This window comes from Chinchilla lanigera, unplaced genomic scaffold (genome assembly GCF_000276665.1).
Source record: "Chinchilla lanigera isolate Chin_1 unplaced genomic scaffold, ChiLan1.0 scaffold00038, whole genome shotgun sequence".
NCBI classification, from domain to species: Eukaryota; Metazoa; Chordata; class Mammalia; order Rodentia; family Chinchillidae; genus Chinchilla; species Chinchilla lanigera.
In genome coordinates, this window is record NW_004955439.1 from 15,037,436 (window position 1) to 15,057,276 (window position 19,841).

Below are 19,841 nucleotides of genomic sequence, written 5' to 3' on the forward strand. Positions count from 1 at the left end.
CTTTTTGCCCAACTATTGAACCTTTGATAAACAGCCTCAGAAGGCATAACTTCACAGAATATAACTGTTTTTCCCCAATTTTATTCTTCCTTTGAACTTCTACACTTTGCTACAATTCAATCACCAATTTCATTTGCCAAACTGATCTCTTCAATGGTTTTACTTCTTCAGTCCTGAGTTCTCAATGATCCTCTCTAAATTGTCATTCTCTAATCAGGAGTATGGCCACAATATCCTGAATTCCTTCCTTGAGGGTGGCCGTAACCACAGAGAGAAGGCATGTGGACCATCTGAAGGGACACACACCTGGCCTACTAAATGTCTAAGATGGGAACACACCACCTGTTATGTGTTCTAGAAAATCCCACACTGCGCCACACAATACATATAACAGAAAAATGTTAGGAAGTACCACAAAATTAGACAAAACCATACTGTCAATTCCTACTGAAGCTAACTGAGGAAACTTTTTCAAAAGAGGTACTCATACTCCAGACATTCTGCCAACTAAATGCTATGCTCACTATGATATGGAATATAGAGCCCATTATATATCTGTGTTTAAATCTTGGAACTGTCACCATGTGTCAGGGAGGAATGAGAAGGCAAATGGTACAGCTGCTTGGCTACTGCATCTTGCTATCTATCTCTACCTCTGCTACATGTAAAAAGACACATCAGATCCAAGTCCCTAAAAGGAAAATGTTTAACATTCCAGTAACAACTACTGTGGTGTCACTGAACAAACTTTTAAAAATTAATTGAATTTAACCCTGAATCAAGTCATTTTAAATGTTCAAAAGATGATTGAAAAATTACAGATGTTCCTTGACTTACAGTGAGCTTACATCCAATATACCAATCATAACCTGAAAGTATTGCAGATTAAAACTGGATGTACCACCCCCAACCTACCAAATATCACAGCAACACAGCAACCTACAGTGTTCTTTGTTCCCTTCCTGACCCTATGGCTGATCGGGAGCTGTGCTGCTCTCTGCTATAGCACCACAAGAGAAGATCATGCATATCACTAGCCAGGGAGAAAAATCAAAGCTCAAAGTATGGTGCCTATCGAATGCATATTAAAAATGCATGAAGTTGAAAAACCTTAAGCCAAGCCATCATAAATTGGATACCACATGTATAATACATCTAAAGATAATAAAAATCAGCTAAAAAGTCAATATCCCAAAAGTATTCTAATGGCACAGGAAAAGGCAAAACATAAAATGACAGAGACTATGACATTAAACAGAAATATAAAGTATTAACAAGAAATATCTGAACAATAAAACTAGGCTATTCTTATGATTTTCCTGGAAAAAAAGAAAACAGTAAGTAATCATATACTACTTAGAGAAAAATACCACAAACACTTAGGCCACCATCTTCAGGCACTTACTCTCAGGCTCTTTTAATGAGGGGGCTCCTGCCAGGGAAGTGAGTCCACTCCTTAAGGGGGGAGCATCTGAGAGCGAGGCCAGACTTCCTGCTTGCTTCCTAGGTTCACTTCTCCTAACAGGAAGCAAGTGACAATTAAATGGTAATCTTAGATCCTGCCACTAAACACAGTGGCCAGAAACATGGAACACACATTTTATAGGTTCAAAATCAAAAAGTATACCTGTAAGGCAATGTAGACAATCAATTATCACAAATCCATGCAGTAAAGTTTGTCAAGAAATCAGCCTGCCTCTTCACACTGTTTCATATCTTACAAGTTAAGTTGACCTTGCTTAACATACTCCCTGTCCATGATTTCTTTGAGCAGCCCTTATTCATTACCCCAAAACACAATCAAGGGACAATATGGGAGTCAACTAGCAAATAAGCACTACGTGCTAGACACACTTGTTAAGTACTGTTTAGGAAGCCACAAAGCCTCTTCAAGTCATGAGCACCAACCTCTAGGAAATGGTTATCACTGCCCTACAACCCTACACACTCTACAGTCCAGTCTCTCTTTACTTTCTTTTCTGTAGCACTAGGGATTAAACCTAAAGCCTTGTCACTAAGCTACATTCCTACCCCTCTCTTTCACTGTTTTTCTTTTTTATTGAGACAGGGTCTCACCAAATTGCCCAGGCTGGGCTCAAACTTGGGATCATCCTACCTCAACCTCCCAGCATGGGATTACAGGACTGTACCACCATGCCTGGCTTCTCTTCACTGTCTTCTACAATCACTTTACCTTCTCTACTCAAATCTCCATCACTCCCCCTCCATTCTTACTCACAGGAAACTCATACAAGTGTACTGGGTGCAACTATCTGGTCCACTCCTGACTACGAAGGGTCCAGCTCTTTACTCTTCTGGCAAAGACAAGTCCCCTGGGTAGTGAATTCTATCAGCCCAGGAATTCCATCCTCAGGCCTTACATTCTCCCACCTTTGAAACCAGATCCTTCTCATCAGCAACACACGTTACTGCTTTCACTTTCACAAGTTATACACCCATAACCTATGCCTCCAGCCACTACCTTAATCCTGTGTACCCCTGTATAACTCATCAGAAAATCATTTATCATTTACAACCCTTACCTCTCACATCTTCTTGAACCCACTCTAATCCTTTAATTGCTCCTACTACATTCCAACAAAACTGACTGTCAAAATCATTAGTGACCGCAATGTAGCTAAATCCAGCAGCAAACTTTCAGATGTTAAACAGCTGCTCCTTCTTGCCACCTCCTGCAAGGTCACGACATCTCCTGGTTCTGATTCCTTCCTCCTTCCTGCTCACCTTGCTCAGCTCAAGGTGCTACAAGGCCCAGTTTCATGATCTCCTTGTCTCCTAGCTGTAATGGTACTGATAACTAATGATTCCTTTGTTCATTTCTCCAGCCCAGACTACTCTTTAATTCCCTGATCCAATAGCCTAACACACAACCCACCAAGTCTTCTCACACGTAACATGTCTAGGCTTTCATACTACCTTATCTTCCCACTCTTCATCTTAGCCTTCCAGTTATTTAGACTAAGAACCCAGGAGCCACCCTGGATATTATTTTGCTCTGTGGGACCTCAAGATATTTCCAAAAACCACCTATTTCTCATCACTGTCACCACTATCTCCCCTTAATAAGTCTAAGAGTCTCCTATCTAGAAACTCTGCATCCACCTAACTCAGCAGCAGGGATCCTTCTGTCACATGCTGGATACAAAAGACACCCACAGCTTGCAGTTTCACCCTGTGGAATCCTGCCCTCATCTCTGGGTTCATCTCACAGAAGCCCTCTCACACTTGCTCACTGTCGTATGGCCTGTAAGATAACTTCACATTTGTGGTCTCCTCTTTGGGGAGCCCAGAAAACCCAGATGCTGTATGGCTTACTCTTGCCTCTGGAGTTCTTAGCTCAGATAGCATCCCCCACAATGAAGCAGCACCCCAAGTGAGGCTTTCCTGGACACGCTGCTGAAACACATGCGACCCCACAAGCGCTTGTTTTGTGTCAGGGCCCTGCTCTCATCTTCTAGAACACTGTAGTGTCATTCTCATTGACTTTCTGACTTCGTCCTGAGGTAAGCTTCCTGATGGCAGCTTTGCCCTTCTGTCACTGTGGCAGTCTGTCCCTGGTACATGGCAGGCATATATTACAGACTTATCTGGTGACATGAGTCACACCAGGTTTACTTAAAAACCTGAAACTGTTTTACAACCTAACAGGGCTTAATGACACAAAACCAGACCTACGGATTCAATACAGAACCAGTAAGTCATTACTTTTTACATACAAAATGAAAACAGAAGTTGTATTTTTAAACCTCTAGTCTGACTGTCCAAGAACAGTCTACTCACCAACCATAGGTTTTTTCTGGTTTAGGAATGGGATCATCAAAGAAAGAATCTCCTTCCATATCATCTTCACCTGGACAAAGGCCAGCTTTGTCTTTGACATCTAAAGTGGTAGAGCTTAAAAAAGATCCAATTTTTGTTTCATGGGTCAGTGAGTGCAGACTGCTTTTGTTCTTTGATTCTGATGAGGAGACAGCTGTATCACTCTGACTGGTCTCACTGTTGGCCTTCTACAAAGAGGGAGAGAGAACAGTTCTTGGTGAGAAAACTTGAAGATGTTTTAAATAATAAAGAAGTTGAGTGAACACAGGCAAATCTGTGCATGTGGGTGTACATCACCTTGCAAAAGTGAACTGTAGCGTAACCCCATGATTTACCACTTCAATCCCCAGCTTCCTAGCATGGCTAACTTTAGAAGGGAAAATTTGTTAGAGAAATAATGGTTACCCATTTCTTTCTTTTGTCCTTAAATAGAAATATCTTTACTAGGTCTACCCTACCCATAAACAATTTCCTCATTTATAAGTAACTTTTCCATTTTCTCCCGTATGTATACCATTTCTTCATAAAATATCTTAAATCAATGCATTTTTAATAGAAATTAAAAGAGAAAAGGCAGACTATGTCACATAAGTGCACCAAACATTATTTATCAGAAAAAAAGAGCAATTTCCCAATCAGTGCCAAATACAACAGCCACGGAGGTGAAACACACTGCTGTCAAATGCTTGCCTTTCTACTGTAGCATCTGGTTATAATGGTCTTAATTCAGACTTCCAGAACAGCTCACCAACCTGCACCTCACACAGTGTCCACAGGCAGGTATTTATATCTCTGCATTTCTTTAACCAAGGTAAAAAGAAATTCTCAAGCCTACTGAAATATGGTGAAGTTTGCACACAATAGCATACTGTATTTTCTTGTTTCCAGTTAGTCATAACTATCAGGGCCTAATTCTATTTTTGAATGGTCAGATATCTCTTTTGCTCTTAGACGTGTACATCAAGAGCAACAATAAAAACTGCTAAAATAATAGCAGCAGTTAATATGGAGAGCACTCAAATGCTTCACATATGATGCTCTATTTAATTTTAAAAATAAGCCTTCAAGGCTGGTGTGGTGGTGCACACCTGTAATCCCCGCACTCAGGAGGCTGAGGCAGGAGGATCGTTACGAGTTCAAGGACCAGCCTGGGCTACAAAGTGAGCTCAAAGCCGGCCTAAACTGCATAGCAAGACCCTGTCTCAAAGAGACAAAAAAAAGAGCCTTCAGCATAGGTGGTGGGTCTACTTTTTCCTGTGGATATGAAAAAGGAAACACAGAGACAATTTATGTCATTTGTGAAAATCCCCATGTAATTAAATGGTAAAATCAACAAAAAATCAGGGCCTCATTCCAGAGGTTAGCCCTTAATATTTATATAGTTTTAAGATTAGGTTGAATTATACAAAACCATATTTTATGTGGACTAAAAACTGCAATTCCCAAGATTCAGACTGTCATATCTTTAGTATGACCCCTATAAACACACTAACCTGAAATAAAGAGAATACAGTTAGCACTTGACTATTAACTGTACAATTTTCAATAATTTTCGTAAGCATGACTTTCCCTCAAAAATTCAAACTGGGTTAATATTTTTAAAAACAAATCATAACTAGGACCTGAGAGAGAACAGATGGGCAGCAAAGGAACAGTTAAATGTAGTACTACTGAGGCAAGGTGGTAGAGTACGGGTTAGAAATAATGCACAAGACACTCCGGGGACTGTTATGCTTTCCCTATATACAGACAGCACTCACAGGGCTTACTGTAGAAGATACATATTGACATCTTTATACTCCTCAGAAGCCTGGACTAGGACAGAGGTAAGATACAAGCTATACAGATTTTAGAGCCTTCCACAGAACTATCTTGTCCATATATTTATTATTAATATGGATAAATTAATGACCATAAAGAAATATCTGGAAAAATATATACCAAGTTACCCTTTTAGACAATATAGGATATTCTCAAAGAAGAAAATTTTTTAAATAGCCTAGTAACTTTCTTCAAGTTTTCCTGTGTTATCAAATATGGAAAAGTATCATGAACTTCTGTTTCTTAATTAGGTTTGTTTCAGTTATAATTTCTGAATTATAAATATTGCAATAACGGATTTCTACTTTTGCAAAGGCATTAAAAATAAATGCCCTGAAGTCCTGCAGTATAATTACAGACAGAGAGAGTAACTGTCCTTCAGAACATTCCTGAGAAAGTTCCAAATGGGAGCTGGCATGAAGCATCTCAATGGGAGCATAAAGCAACACCACAGGAAACACTAATCATTCCAGTATTCAGTCTTCCCCACAATTCACATTATCAACACGATCTTAGTCTACATTATGAACTAGCTACAATTAAGTTTAACTATTATGTATCTACGATTATTTTTTGACTGGTTTTAGCAGTATCCCTGCTAAGAGTAGAAGGACCAGTTTTGAAAGACAAATTTCATGGAGGACATTATGTTACAGCAATACATATTCTTTAAAATAATATAACTATTTTGTTCTCAACATACGGTTCTTTTTTCTGTGGAATAAAAACACCTTAAAAACAATTTGCTTTACAACTGCTCTCAAAATAAATTTCTAAAACACTTGGACATGTACTTTATAACTATGGCCTATTTACACCAAAAAGTCATTAACCAATTGTGTTAACAATGAACCCATTAAATTTAACTACAAATAATTTTTATTATTAGAAAAATGTGCAATAAAACAGAAACATTTACCATCAAAACACTCCACAGAGATTAAACCAAAAGTACCGTAAAAATTCTGGAGTAATTTCAATGGGGAAAATCTACATACACATATGTATGTGCTAGAATCTGTTTAAAAACCTGTATCATGCCATAGGACAAGCCTTTATGTTAATACATCAACTCCATTTACTTGGGTTTCTTATCACTTAAATTTGAGCAAACTAAAGTTATGATTCAAAATGAAGTAAAATCACTAACATTACATATATTGCTCAAAACCAAGAAATACAATTTAATGCCTTAGGATTCATTCCTTGGACAACCTCAGAGGTTGCTAAGGAGTATAATCTCTCACCCAGAAGAGATTTGTTGAAGTTGTAACTCCTAGTACATCAAAGTATACACCACACATGGAAAAAGCATCACTGTAGAGGTATTAAAATGTGACCATATTGGAGTAGGGTGGGCCCTAAGCCAGGATGACCAGTATGCTTAGAAAAGAGGAGGACTAGGTTGCAGGTCACGTGTGCTTAGCGTGCCCAAAGCCCTCTGCCCTCAAAAACCAGAGAAGAAACAGAAACACAGAGAGCCACCATGTAAAGATGGAAGCAGAGCCTGGAGCTATCTACCCAGTCGAGAACATCTACATTTGCAGGCAGCCTTAGAAGCCAAGACAGAAGGCAAGGCCCTGCTGACACTCTTGATTCAAGTTCTCAGTATCCAAACTGTGAAATAACAGATTTCTGTTATTTTAAGTCTCTCAACTTCTACTTTATTATACCAACCTCAGGAAATGAATAGACATTTCTAATAACTACTTGCTTTGTCTTTTCATAAATGTGACAGATCTACTGCACAGGACTACAACAGCCACTCAATTCGCTTGGATAGAACTCAAGACTCATAAACTTTCTGGTAAATCATAGTCAAGTCTTATGAAAGTTTAACTAAGTACTTAGTTTTCCAAAAGAACACTTACATAATCAAGAATTTAATCATTTTAAAATTTATTATCAGCATCAGAGATAACTTTTATAGTAAAAAAAAGCACTACTAATTTTGCAGTAGCCCAAAATTATGTTATCACTAGGATGACTTTAAGGACCTGGATAAAAGAATGGTTTTCCAAAGTAAAAGCTAATCTGCCCCATCCATAACAGGAAAAATATCAAAGTCAAACACATTCTTTAGGTGTACAACAGTATCCAAAAGCTCTGTGCACTGCTTTATTCTCTTCCCCACTCATGCCTCAGCCTCCTTCCCTCACACTGCCAAAGGTAGTTCTGATCCATGATTAACTATTGAAATACTAAGACAAGTACCTTTCCTATGGTCGCAACAGTTACACATATTTAAAAAGTTTAATTTGTACCTGATGTGGTGGCACATCCCCATAATCTCAGTACTCTAGGAGGCTGAGCCTGGAGAATCACAAGTTCAAGCCCAGCCTGGGCAACTTAGCAATCCTGTCTCAAAAACGGCCCCAGATGCAGCTCAGTGTGAAGGCCCTAGTTTCACTCCACCTAGAAAACCAAATACTATGGAAATCTACAACCCCAAAACATTTAAATCTCTCTAAAAGCACAGTGTCTACAGATACACTCTCCCCCTACAATCTATCAACAATCTAATTCCCACAGAGGTTCCAAAGCCCTAGTCCTTGGGTAATAAACCCTGTGAGTCCCACCCACCCTTCTGCCCTCTTCCCCACCCATCACAGCTGAAAGCCTCAGCTGACAGCAGGCTAAGAGATCTAGCCTACAGGCTGAGGCAGGGCCTCGGAGTTGCACCGGCTGGACTACCAGCGCCAGAACATCCACCTTCCCACCAGCCCACTTACCCAGGACTGTATGGGGTAGAGGTGCAGGGCAGGGCAGGCAGTGACACTGGAGGTTGATTGGGGCCCTTAGGTGATAAAGTACTTTGGAAGTAAATTTTCATATGTATTTCCAAATTTGTTTTTTTGTTTGTTTCTGAGACAAGTTCTGGATATGTAGTTCAGGGTGGCCTTGAATTCATTATGCAGCCCCAGGGTGGTCTCAAACTTGTGATCTCATGTAATATTTATTTTCCTTATATTCCCAATCATCTATCTACTCTTTGTCTCTGGGCTTTAAGTGAAGCAAGACCTTTTAATTTTACCCAAGTTAAATTAGTTCAAATATCTTACAAATCAGTTTTATGAGTTTTGTGTCTCTCACACATATATATATATTTACATACATACATATACTCACATTCTATAAATGACTTTTTAAAGTTTATTTCTAGTACAACTACAGTGTTGTTGAAACTGCCAGCAGTCTCTGAGTAAGCCATTAACACTTGTTCCTTCCTATATTCAAAGGCAGGAAGACACATCCACGTGGCTGGCTCAGGGCTCCAGAACTCCGAGCATCACCCTGGGCCATCCTGCTTCCATTCAACGCCCAACACTATACACCCTGGGGCAGCTTGGCCAGTCTACATGTGCAGGACAGAAAGGTGGGGCTCCCACATCTGCACATAACACCTCCCTCTGGAGTCTTGATGGGTACAACTTCAACCGCCACATGTAACTTGGCAATTGAATAACAATGTTAAGGATGTTCAGAATGCTGGGAACCTACAGCAATGCAGAAGGCAAAGCAGAAAAGCAGAAGGATGAAGAGGTAAGGTAAGGCTGGAAAGAGGTGATGATGGCTACAATATAGATTTCTTTAAAAAGCAATTCAGAAACAAGATCAGGAAAGTAGAGGAAAAAATTTTTCAAAGTGATTGAGGAAGTACCCTGGGCTCCGGTACACAACAGTGAAACACAAGGGATCCCCAACTTATAGCCTGATCTCTGGGACAGGGACCTCTCCAGATTCTTAAACCACCCTATCCCCCAAGCTAGGGAGATATGTGAGGTGCTGCCCAAGTGAAAGTCTGGACCCACCACACCACATTACACAAGGTGAAAACCACTCTTCTTAGTATGCTTTGGTTTTATATATAAATTTCTTCCATTTAAAGGCTACCATACCAGTAATGTCAAAAACTTAATACAATGAAATGCATTTTAACATTCAAAAAAATTCCTAAAATGTTGATTAAAAGAATCTAAAAGGAATTTTAGATTCTTATTTACTTCCTTAATGTTGTCTCGCCTCTTCAGTCAGACTGTGAACTGCTTAAGTGAGGACTATATTAAATACGTCTTGCCTACAGCATTAACACAATGACTTCCACTGTGTAAATGTTCCAAAAATATTTACTGGGTAATACAACATCTTCTCGTCTAATAATGTATAAAGAACAGTGTGAACAAAAAGAGAATACAGTCATAGAATTTACCTTTGAAACCATGGGAACTAAAGTCAGTTAAGCAGCAAACAGTCTTTTAAAACCTTTTAATTTTGGAAGTGTTCTACTTAGTGGAAAATATATATGCCAAGATTGAACACAGAATTAGTGAATTTCAAGAGAATTGAAAATTAAATTATTCTGTCTTATTCTAAGTAGACCTCTAACAGTTAAATTTCATAAGCGGCTAATCTACTGGCTTAGATTATTTTTGTAACCTTTAAGGGAGGAAGAAAAAGCAGCCACAGCCGTGACCACTGTGCAGCGCTGGCCCTTCCAGTCTGCTGTGAGGAAGGGCCTGAGCAAGGGCCGAGGGAGGTTCAACAGTCTGGAGAACGGCAGAACACAAATACAAACGTCTTCAAGGGAAGTAGGTGTAGTCTTTCATCAATCAAAACTTGCCCAAGAAAGTAATCTGAGGTCCAGTTTTCTTCAGATAAAAACCATAATATTGACAACAGGTACATGATCATCCATTCAAAGGGAAAACAAATATTTTCAAGCCTTTTTTATTGCCAGTTCAACTAAAAGCATAATTTTACAATATAACAATATGGTTTTCACCTGGATAAAACTGACCAATTACTGTTTTATGTTTTGTGCCAGCATGGCTTTCTCATGTTCTGACTATAGACAGATTACATGGACATTTCAGAAGGAAACCTAAGTCCCAGGCCAGCAGGAGGCCCAGGAACTGAGGGGTCTGCCCTGGCACAGGCTGCTTTTCTCCTCTGCCCTCATGCATGTTACCTTGTCACCAGACTTCTGCACGCTTGTCTTCTTCTTACCTTGTCCTTTATACCTTGGTATCTGAGCATGAGAATAAAATGACATTTTACTACAAAATATAAATCCTTAAAAGTAAACTAACTCATTACCAAACTAATAAAAATTTCCCATTAGAAAACGTATTACAAGTGGAAAAATCTATTTAGCACGTTCCTACTGAAGCCTACTTTTCTTGTCTTTTCTTTATTCTGTTTCTAAAATATAAGAACTAACGTTAAGACCTGTTTCCAATAGGTACTGAGTCAAGTGCAGACACCCATGAGTCACTCGCTTAAGCCACAGTGCATGGAGAAAGGGTTCTCTCACACTGTTGGGGAGAGTTCGAAATAAGCCTGGATGGAGCACCTGAGCAGCTTTGTTGAAGACTTGTTCCAACCTTACCTGGCCTGCCTCAGGAGCACACAAAGCTGGTTTCTAAATGGTGGGCTAGGCCCTCCCCTTGGCCACAGCTTTTCTGAGTCCTTCACACTCTTGTGCACTCTCAAGGACAATGAGGAACCACAGAGAGGGTGGGGAAAGTAATGGAATCCCAAGTCCAAATCCTTAAGGACTACATGAGAATTGTACTTCAAGTCTCCAAACAAAGATTTATATTAAAATAGATCCTACTCCAGCCCAGCCACCAAGTTATCTAGGGTATTTCCAAAGGGGACACTGCAACTTCAGTTTATGGTGCATACTAAGAACCAGACTACACCGAAAATAACTGAAAGGTGCAGAAGTACAATGCCCTCTGGAGGACAAATACTGTCCTCTAAACCTTAAAGCCTTAAAGATTCTTCTAAGAATTCAGAGCATCATTTCCTAACTGACTCAGAACACGTAAGATTCTTATCATAACTCCTAGATCTTAAAAAAAAAAATTATTTACATAGAAAGACTAAGGAGATGTAAAACAGACTTTTAACTCTTTTCTTGAAGGTAATATCTTACACAGAAGGTTATTGTGACTAATTTGTTTTTTTAAAAAATAATTTGCTAAAAAAACTTCCAAATAACACAATATCACAAGTATTGCTAAGTATTTTGGAAGAGTCATTAATTTCACTTTGCTTTTTTTTTTTCCTGGTACCGGGAATCGAACTCACGACCTTGCGCTTGCCAGGCAGGCGCTGTGCCGCTGAGCTAAATTCCCAGCCCCCAAGAGTCATTAATTTTAACATCTAATGTCAGATATTTTCATGGAAAATACATTCTACTTCCTCCCTTCCCAGGCTTTATCAGCAATTAAATTTTAAAATTTACTCTGACCTGTACCATCACTAGGGATACAACCTCCCATAGCATCAAGGGAAAAATATTTTCAAAAAGACCTTCCCTATTAGAATAGGCTAAACAGAAATCTCAGAAGAAAGTAACATTATGAGCACTATCAGGGGCTAGAAAAAGTATAATTTTATTTGTAATTCTACACTTTAAAAAAAAGAGTACCATCACAGAACAAGCAAAAAACAAATAAAATAACAAGAGCCATCATTCAGCAGTGTTCTGTGCCCAGACATTTAAGAAAACTATGCAGTAGTATAATTACTAACCTTCAGAAGTTTCCCCGATTAAAAAATGTACCACAAGCCCACACAAAGCCTAATCTCTAGAATGTACTCTACAGTATCCTCTATTCCTAACGAGAAGAAATCAAAGGAAAAGTTACAGTACACAAATCTGACCCATGAAAGACTATGCTTGTGTTCCCTTAAAATTCACATCGAAATCCAAACCCCTAAAGTAATGGTATTAGGTAGTGCTACTGTTAGGAAATGACTGGGTCCAGAGGGTAGAACTCTCATGAATGGGACTAAAGCCCTTAGAAAAGAGACTCCAAGCCTAGCATAGTGACACACTCTGGGAGGTCAAGTAGATAGACTACAAGATTGAGCCCAGACAAGATAATGTATCCAATCAGTGAGACCCTATCTCAAAATAAAAAAGGACTTAGGATGTAGCTTAGTGCAAAGACCTTGGGTTTAATCTCCACTTTGGTGGTGAATGCACATCAATATCATAGAGAAAATACTTTTAAAAGGTTCTCCAGAGAGCTCCCCTGCCCCTTTCTATCATGTGAGGACATACAGAAGACACCATCTATGAACCAGGAATCGGGACCTGATTAGGCCCCAAATCAGCTAGTACCTTGACAATCTTTAGCCTCCAGAACTGTGAGAATCAAATCTATTATTAGCTACCCAGTCTGTGGTATTTTATTATAACAGCCTGAAAAGACTAAGACATGACCTAGACCCAGCCTTTTACAGCAAGAGTTGGTACTACCAATTCGTGTTGTACTCTAACCAGTCACCAGAGACAGTTTTCCTGATAATCATCTCTCCATTCATTCCTCTAATATTATACATATATCCTTGATCTTTAATTCAAGTGCTTAATTCAACATTTTTGTTCTTTATGTTATAGACTTGAAATCAGGTCTTACCTTTAGTAAATCATAAACACACATTCACAAATGTAACCACAGTATATTTTCCTATAAATCCTATTAAATGGCTCATTACTCTAAAAAAAAAAATCATAGTTTACAATTCCAAACTGGGTCATTTATCTAAAAGCCTACAATATTTAAAACAATTTTTTAACTTGGAAGCTACAAGTCTCAAAGTAGGCGTTTACAAATGAAAAATAAACTTTCTTGTTAGTGAAAGACAAAAATGTTCAAAGTACCAAATGAGTCCAAATATTCTAAAATACCACTATTAAAGAGCGTTTTTTTCTGCCACACAAAATTCAAACCACCACAATAAAAGCACTTTTAAAAATACATATTTAGATGGGAAAAGACGCCCCTTTAAGAAACTAAAGAGTACTTATTACAAAATAACAAAAAGTTAACAAGTAAGAGTAGAGAGGAGCAAGGCTCTGAGGTATCTCAATCCAAACATCACGTTTATGCCAGCTGACTCACCTTACTAGGGGTTGACTGTGTACTTGTTTTTCCTTCCGGTGACTTTGGTGGAGAATGTACATCACATAGATCCAAAGCACCCTAAAATCACAGTTGAAATTAAAACACATTTAAAAATAAAACACAAATATACCAATGATGGCTTGATAATATTTTAGCATTTAAAAATACTATACAATGTTGGTGTTCTTTTTTTCTTTATTCATGAAAATATTCTTAATCTTCCTCTAATTTTACAAAAAAAAATCATACTCAGATTCAAGAAACTCAAAATAAAATAAAGAGCAGAGTAAAAGACAGATAATCAGAAACAACGAGATCCACCTTTTACATAAGGGCACAGGACAAGAGATGGAAGGAAGAGGAAGGGAGAAGGGAGGAAATTAAGATGTGTCTGCACATGTACCAACTCCCCACAAGAAATGTGATCACTATGTTCTACAAACATGTACTAAGAAAAAAAAGAAAACAAATAAAATAAATGATTCTGCAGTAGTGAAGAGAGTGAACAGATGCAAACCCTTAAGAAGAAATGATGCTGCTCAACAGAGATCAAGATGTGGACAATCAGAACGCTAAAGGAAATGACAATGACTCACTGAGGAAGGAGCTCAGCAAACCAGAGAACGCTTTTAATTACCTATAGCCAAGAGCTATTTAATAAAATTAATCAAAGGTCTCATTAAAGCATGTGGGGCCCAGCAACCTGACACTTATGGTTTCAAAATGTCATTTTCGTAAAAAGCACCAGTAACTGAGTTCAGCACGTTAATCCACAGCTAGTTATGTTTCCTGCACTCAACATTTAAAGGTAATTAAAATTTACAATGTTTTACTTCTTTATAATGGCAGGATTCCTCTCAAAGTAAGAGAATACTAGTAAATGATAGAAAAACTAATTTTTAATGAATCTAACAGAAAACATATTCTTGAGTTCCTCCAAATAGAATAAATAGGTAGCCCTAACCTATATTCTTTAGCTGTGCTCTTCTATACACTTAACTAGATACCTGGAACAGTCACAGATGTGTCCGTATCTGCAAAACAGAGTACCTTCATGTAAAGCTGATGTGTATACACATAAATCAGTTAATCCCATGAGCAGAATTTTTAAAAAGAAAGTTTACGAGTATGAAGAGTAAGTGCTAATCAATGAAGTAAAGGTTTGAAAATGTCTAGCAACTAAATAAAATCAATAGCTCAGTTTTAATCTTAGTTTTAAAAAGCTTTAAGCTAAAAAAAAAACTGTCAACCAGTTTTATCATTAACCCTTCTGTATTTAACCAATAATAAAAGCAACTGGGGCTGGGGATTTAGCTCAGCGGCAAAAGCGCCTGCCTGGCAAGCGCAAGGTCGTGAGTTCAGTTACCGGTACCGGAGAAAAACCAAAAAACTAGAAAATAAAAAAAAATAAAAGCAACTAACAACTAATAATGCTTTATAGGCCAAGCACCATTGTTACATGCATTAACTTATGCACATGAACCTCAGAACACCCATGTGAGGTACAGCCTGGTACCTTGATTTTATAATGTTAAGTAGCAAGTCCAAGGCAACCGCTAGTCAGTGAGGGGCTCCTGAACCTAACACTTTGAGGATCAATAAACAAAACAGGTGTACAACAGTGTCAGAATCTATACATTTCAATATTCAATAAAAGATCCATTTATATAATCTCAATGAATTTCACCTCATCTTTAAAGAATATCTTCTTTTTTACGCAAACCGTGATGGATATGTACTTACCTACAACGTTAAATTAAGTAGACAATAAATAAAAAATAGAAAAAGATAACATAGCATTACACTTACTTCCCCACTGGCAGGCCCTTTCTCTTTCTGTTGACAGCGTCTGATCACTTCTAATAGTAAAGGTCCACCCACAGTGCCTTCTGCTTCAATGATACCTAAATCTCGGGCTAGATTCTCTCGCCCTTCAAGACCTTGAAACTAGAAAATAAACGATATAGGTGCACAAAACAATGTCTCTCAAGATTAAAGAAAATATTTTAGAAATTTACAGTTATCTCTAAACTCAATGAGGCCTTCTAATAAATTAATGTTCATTTTTAAATTTTTAACTATTTTTTATAGCATAATGCTGTAACACAGTATTTCTACAACACTACTCTATTAGCAAGATTCAAGTTACATGAAGAAGCAATACTGGTGCCCATCCTGACAGCTCAGATGGTTTTTAAGAAAAACCAACAACAAACTATAAATAATAACCAGTATGCAAGTAATGCTGAATTATCAAACTTCATTAGTTTTCAAACTAACATTAACTCATTTGTAGCAAAGGTTACATAGAATAGATGAAAAAATCGTTACTCTTACTGTGCTAGTTTCAGGTTGAAAAACAGCCAAGGTAAAGTCAAGGTTAAAAAACTGAAGAAATTCTGCTACAAGACTTGCCACTAAACGACCTGTGAAGATCAAGAAAAAGATGTCTATGCAAATCTTTAAGAACTGTGAATTTTTTAATTAGCACTGCGAAATAAGACACAATTAATGAGGCAAAAGAAGTTTCTAAAGTTTTTAAATTACAAATTTGTTCTCTTTGAGTAATATAATTAACTAATGAAAATCCTGATTTCCCCATTTTTATCAGTCTGAAACTGTCTGGAAAACAATATAACACTTCATAGATTTCAGTGTTTCACTCTGTACAATAAAAACACTATATTATTATAACTATTATATTCTATAATATTTCCCACTACACAGTGAAATATTTTAAATGATCTGTAAGAAGCGCAGACTTTTAAAAAATTCCTGATTTTTCGTAATTGTGACAAGATTTAAAAATTCAGTCACTTAAAAAACAAGAACAAGTGGAACATCTTACCATCTTTTGTTTTTAAAAATTTTTTCAGGCTCTCATTGACTAAGGGAGTTTTGTTCTGTAAAAAATAATGCAACATTTTAACTGTCAGGTGATTTTCCTAAAAATAACTACAAACTGTACATTTTAGTTCAATTTTTTGACAAGAATATATTCTATATTGTCACTCATAAAAATTATGGTTTTACAAAAATCCATCCTAAAACTACTGATTACTGTAGGACTTGCAATGTGCTATTTAAAAACTTTTAAGTTAATAAAATAAAGCTATACATATGAACTTTTATTTTTAATTTTTAAATATTTTATTAAATTCCTTTGAAGTGAGACAATCTTTAAATACTCATGTCACACAATTAAATTTATTTCTATAAACATCCATTTCAAATAAATTAAGTTTGACAGTTTATCTTCTTAAGCTTCTACAATTTATAGCACATAGACTTGCAATTTCTAGTTCATCAGCAATACATGAGATGATTTTATGTGGCTACAGGTCAATTTACCTTTGTAATTATAGATTGAAAATACAGAAAAAAAATTCTTGCACATCAAACTGTTGCTGAGAATGAGCCTAGTATCAATAGCACACAATGGACAACCTGAAGTCAACCACACGAGTTACTGATATAGGGGCAGCATCACACACTGCTGATGGGAATGCAAAATGGCATTGGAAAGCGGTTTGGTGGTTTTTTTTTTAAAAGTTCAAAACATCTCTAGCATGTGACTCAGTAGTTCTACCTATAGGAATTTTCACAAGAGGAATCACAGATTCACAGAATCAAGCAAAGACTTACATATGAAATGTTCACAGCAGCCTTAATTATAATAATCAAAAACTAGAAACCCAGGTAAGTGCATCAATAGGGAAAAGCTAAACGAGGTGTCAGATATGTATCATATAGATTAACAGAATGATCTGTTAATCCTAAACTCAGGATTAAATGGAATGACTTAGTAGACACATTATAAATTTCAAATACATTATGATGAATAATCACAAAAGTACATACTATAGGATCCTCTCTGTTTGGCTCTTAAAAATGTTCAGGATGCTAAGAGGTAGGGAATGTTACCTTCAGACAAGAAAAATTTTAGGGGTTAGAGTTACATTCACTACCTTGATTGTTGTGATCATTTCAGTTGCATATATGTTCAAGCTTATCAAGCTGCCCATATTTTAAATATGTTGACCTTTCTGTAGATAAACTGCATATCTAATTGTTACAATAAAAGACAAGGAAAGAAAAGATCACCAAGTTCCCTGGTAAGTTAGTTTAGGAAATTTTAAGACATTGAATAATTGATATATTCAAAGAAAATGAAAGGCCATAATTAGACAGGTAAACAGCCAATTTAAGAATAATGTAGAGAAAGGACTTGAGGTAGACAGTGAGGGCACCAGGGAAGAAAAGACCAGAGAGTAGGAAAGGGATATAGCACTCTGGAAAATACAGGCAAACAGGCAGCAAAAGACCTTCAGAGACCTGCTGGACACAGTCAGGTAACAACTGAGCAGGGAGAAAAAAAAGAGCTAGGCCTAGAAAATGCCTGGATTTCTTGCCTGACTGTCCCAGAAAGTGTAGTCTATGATGCAGTGTAACATGTGAAGTTCAGGAGGAATAGGGCTGAAGTTACTGAAGGCATTAAGGTCACCAGGGAAAGAATGTAAAATAGGTACCAAGAGTTTAGGTACAAATACAGAAAAAAGATAGTGTTAAAGAAACCAAGGAGTGTAGGCAAAAGGAAAAAATATCTAAAAAAATCTTAAAAAGTCAAGGGAGATTTTCAAAAAGGAAGGAGAAATTCCTTTGATGTAGTAGTGGTGGATTTAAAATTTTAGTGGATTAAGGGATGTTTGGCACATAAGAAATGATATAAAACGTAAGTACAAATAGTGTAAAACATACACATTCTTTCCAAACTTGGCTGTGAGAGGGAAAAAATAGAAAGGAAAACAATGGTAGGACAGAGGAAAACAATTTTAAGAGAAATTAAAACACATTTTCATGCTCAAGAGAAGAACCAACAAAAAGGGAAAAGTCAAAGATAGCAACTAAAAAGATAAGAGGCAAAGTAAGGTAACCAGGGAAAGAACACAGAATAGGGCACCAAGAGTTTAGGTAGGACTGTGTTAAAGAAACCAAGCAGTACAGGCAAAAAGAAAAAAAGACAAGAGCTTAGACAAGCTTACATTTAGACAAGATGGAGCCTCTTCCACCAAAGCAGGAAGGAAAAACATACAGGTAAGCTTTTCCTGAAGTGAAGGAGAGTCGGGCAGGAGAAGGAGGACAAAAACTTAGAACCTGGATAGGATCAGGTCCAGGGTGAAGGAGACAGATGTGGGAGAAGACCACAGTGAACCGGAATCCACGAAGTTGTAACTGTACCAATTCATGTGGGTACCTGACTCTTCTTTAGCAGTTTCTCTGCAGAAACAAGGACAGGAGCCCGATGGATGAAATGAACATTAAGATTTCTTCCAAACCAAGAATGACTGTAAAGAAAAGCAGCCCAGGGTTCTGAGGTATGGACTGGCAAGAACAAAAAGAAACCAAAAGACTGACATGTAGACAAACAAGGAAAGAGCAAAAAGCTCGAGGATTTGATGAAATGAAAGAACAGGTACAGAGGTCAAAGAAGTGGAAGGACGAGAGACTGATCTGTACTCACTGAGAAAGAGCTTAGAAACTGATGAAGTGATTCTTGTTGACAACTTACAGGATATTCAGGATGTTTGGTGGAACTTGGGGTAAAGAGAAAAAGGTAAATTAGCAATATAAATTCAAAGGTGTGGCTGGACTTTTTGACAATCTGACAACAAAGACAGTGTTGTTTTAAGAATACTGGAATAGTCATGTAACTGTGGGGAAACTCGAACACTGCACATGAGCTTATTCAGGATTCTGAGCACCCCTCTGTTAATTCATTGACAATGAAACCATTTCTTCAAGTTAACGCCTAAGCCTCTCTGCTTCTGATTTAGCATTGGCCTCGGTTACTGTAGTATTTTTAAGGTTACTCCAAAATTTAAAAAGACACACAAAAAGAATAATTTCGGCTCTCTTCCAACAGTAAACCAGTATAGAGAGTAATAGTTCAGATCGTTCCCAGCTACACAATACTACAGACTGTATTCGGAAGTGTTTCTGAACTAAGCAGAAAGGAGGCACTAATGAACACGGTCAGATTAAAATTAAAAATGTTCATACCTCCACTTTTTCTTGCTCCTCGAGTGCTAAAAACACAGCTGCCCGGAGTTCAGCCTTTAAAGAAATAAAAATAAATTAGAAAAAACAAGAACTCAAGAACCCTTCCAAGGCAGTCTCCAAGCCGCCCGCGCCAGGACCCGACCCCCGCGCTCCCGGCCGGCAGGGTCGCGCGGGACCGCGGCGCACGCAGGAGGC

The 19,841-nt window shown here is 37.6% G+C and overlaps 1 protein-coding gene across 3 annotated transcripts in view; it reads right to left on the reverse strand.

The window, feature by feature from the left end:
• Fgfr1op (FGFR1 oncogene partner) overlaps nt 1–19,841 on the reverse strand; it is a gene marked incomplete in the record, with an annotated part of 29,592 nt that overhangs the window by 7,951 nt on the left and 1,800 nt on the right. For 2 of the 3 annotated variants that reach the window (XR_001235215.1, XM_005390729.2), the window contains 8 exon segments: nt 1,406–1,518; nt 3,802–4,028; nt 10,631–10,690; nt 13,584–13,664; nt 15,396–15,533; nt 15,924–16,012; nt 16,435–16,489; nt 19,647–19,700. Coding sequence is in view for 2 of the 3 variants with exons in the window: in XM_005390729.2 (XP_005390786.2) it covers nt 1,406–1,518; nt 3,802–4,028; nt 10,631–10,690; nt 13,584–13,664; nt 15,396–15,533; nt 15,924–16,012; nt 16,435–16,489; nt 19,647–19,700 (817 nt within the window). 3 annotated transcript variants of the gene reach the window in all.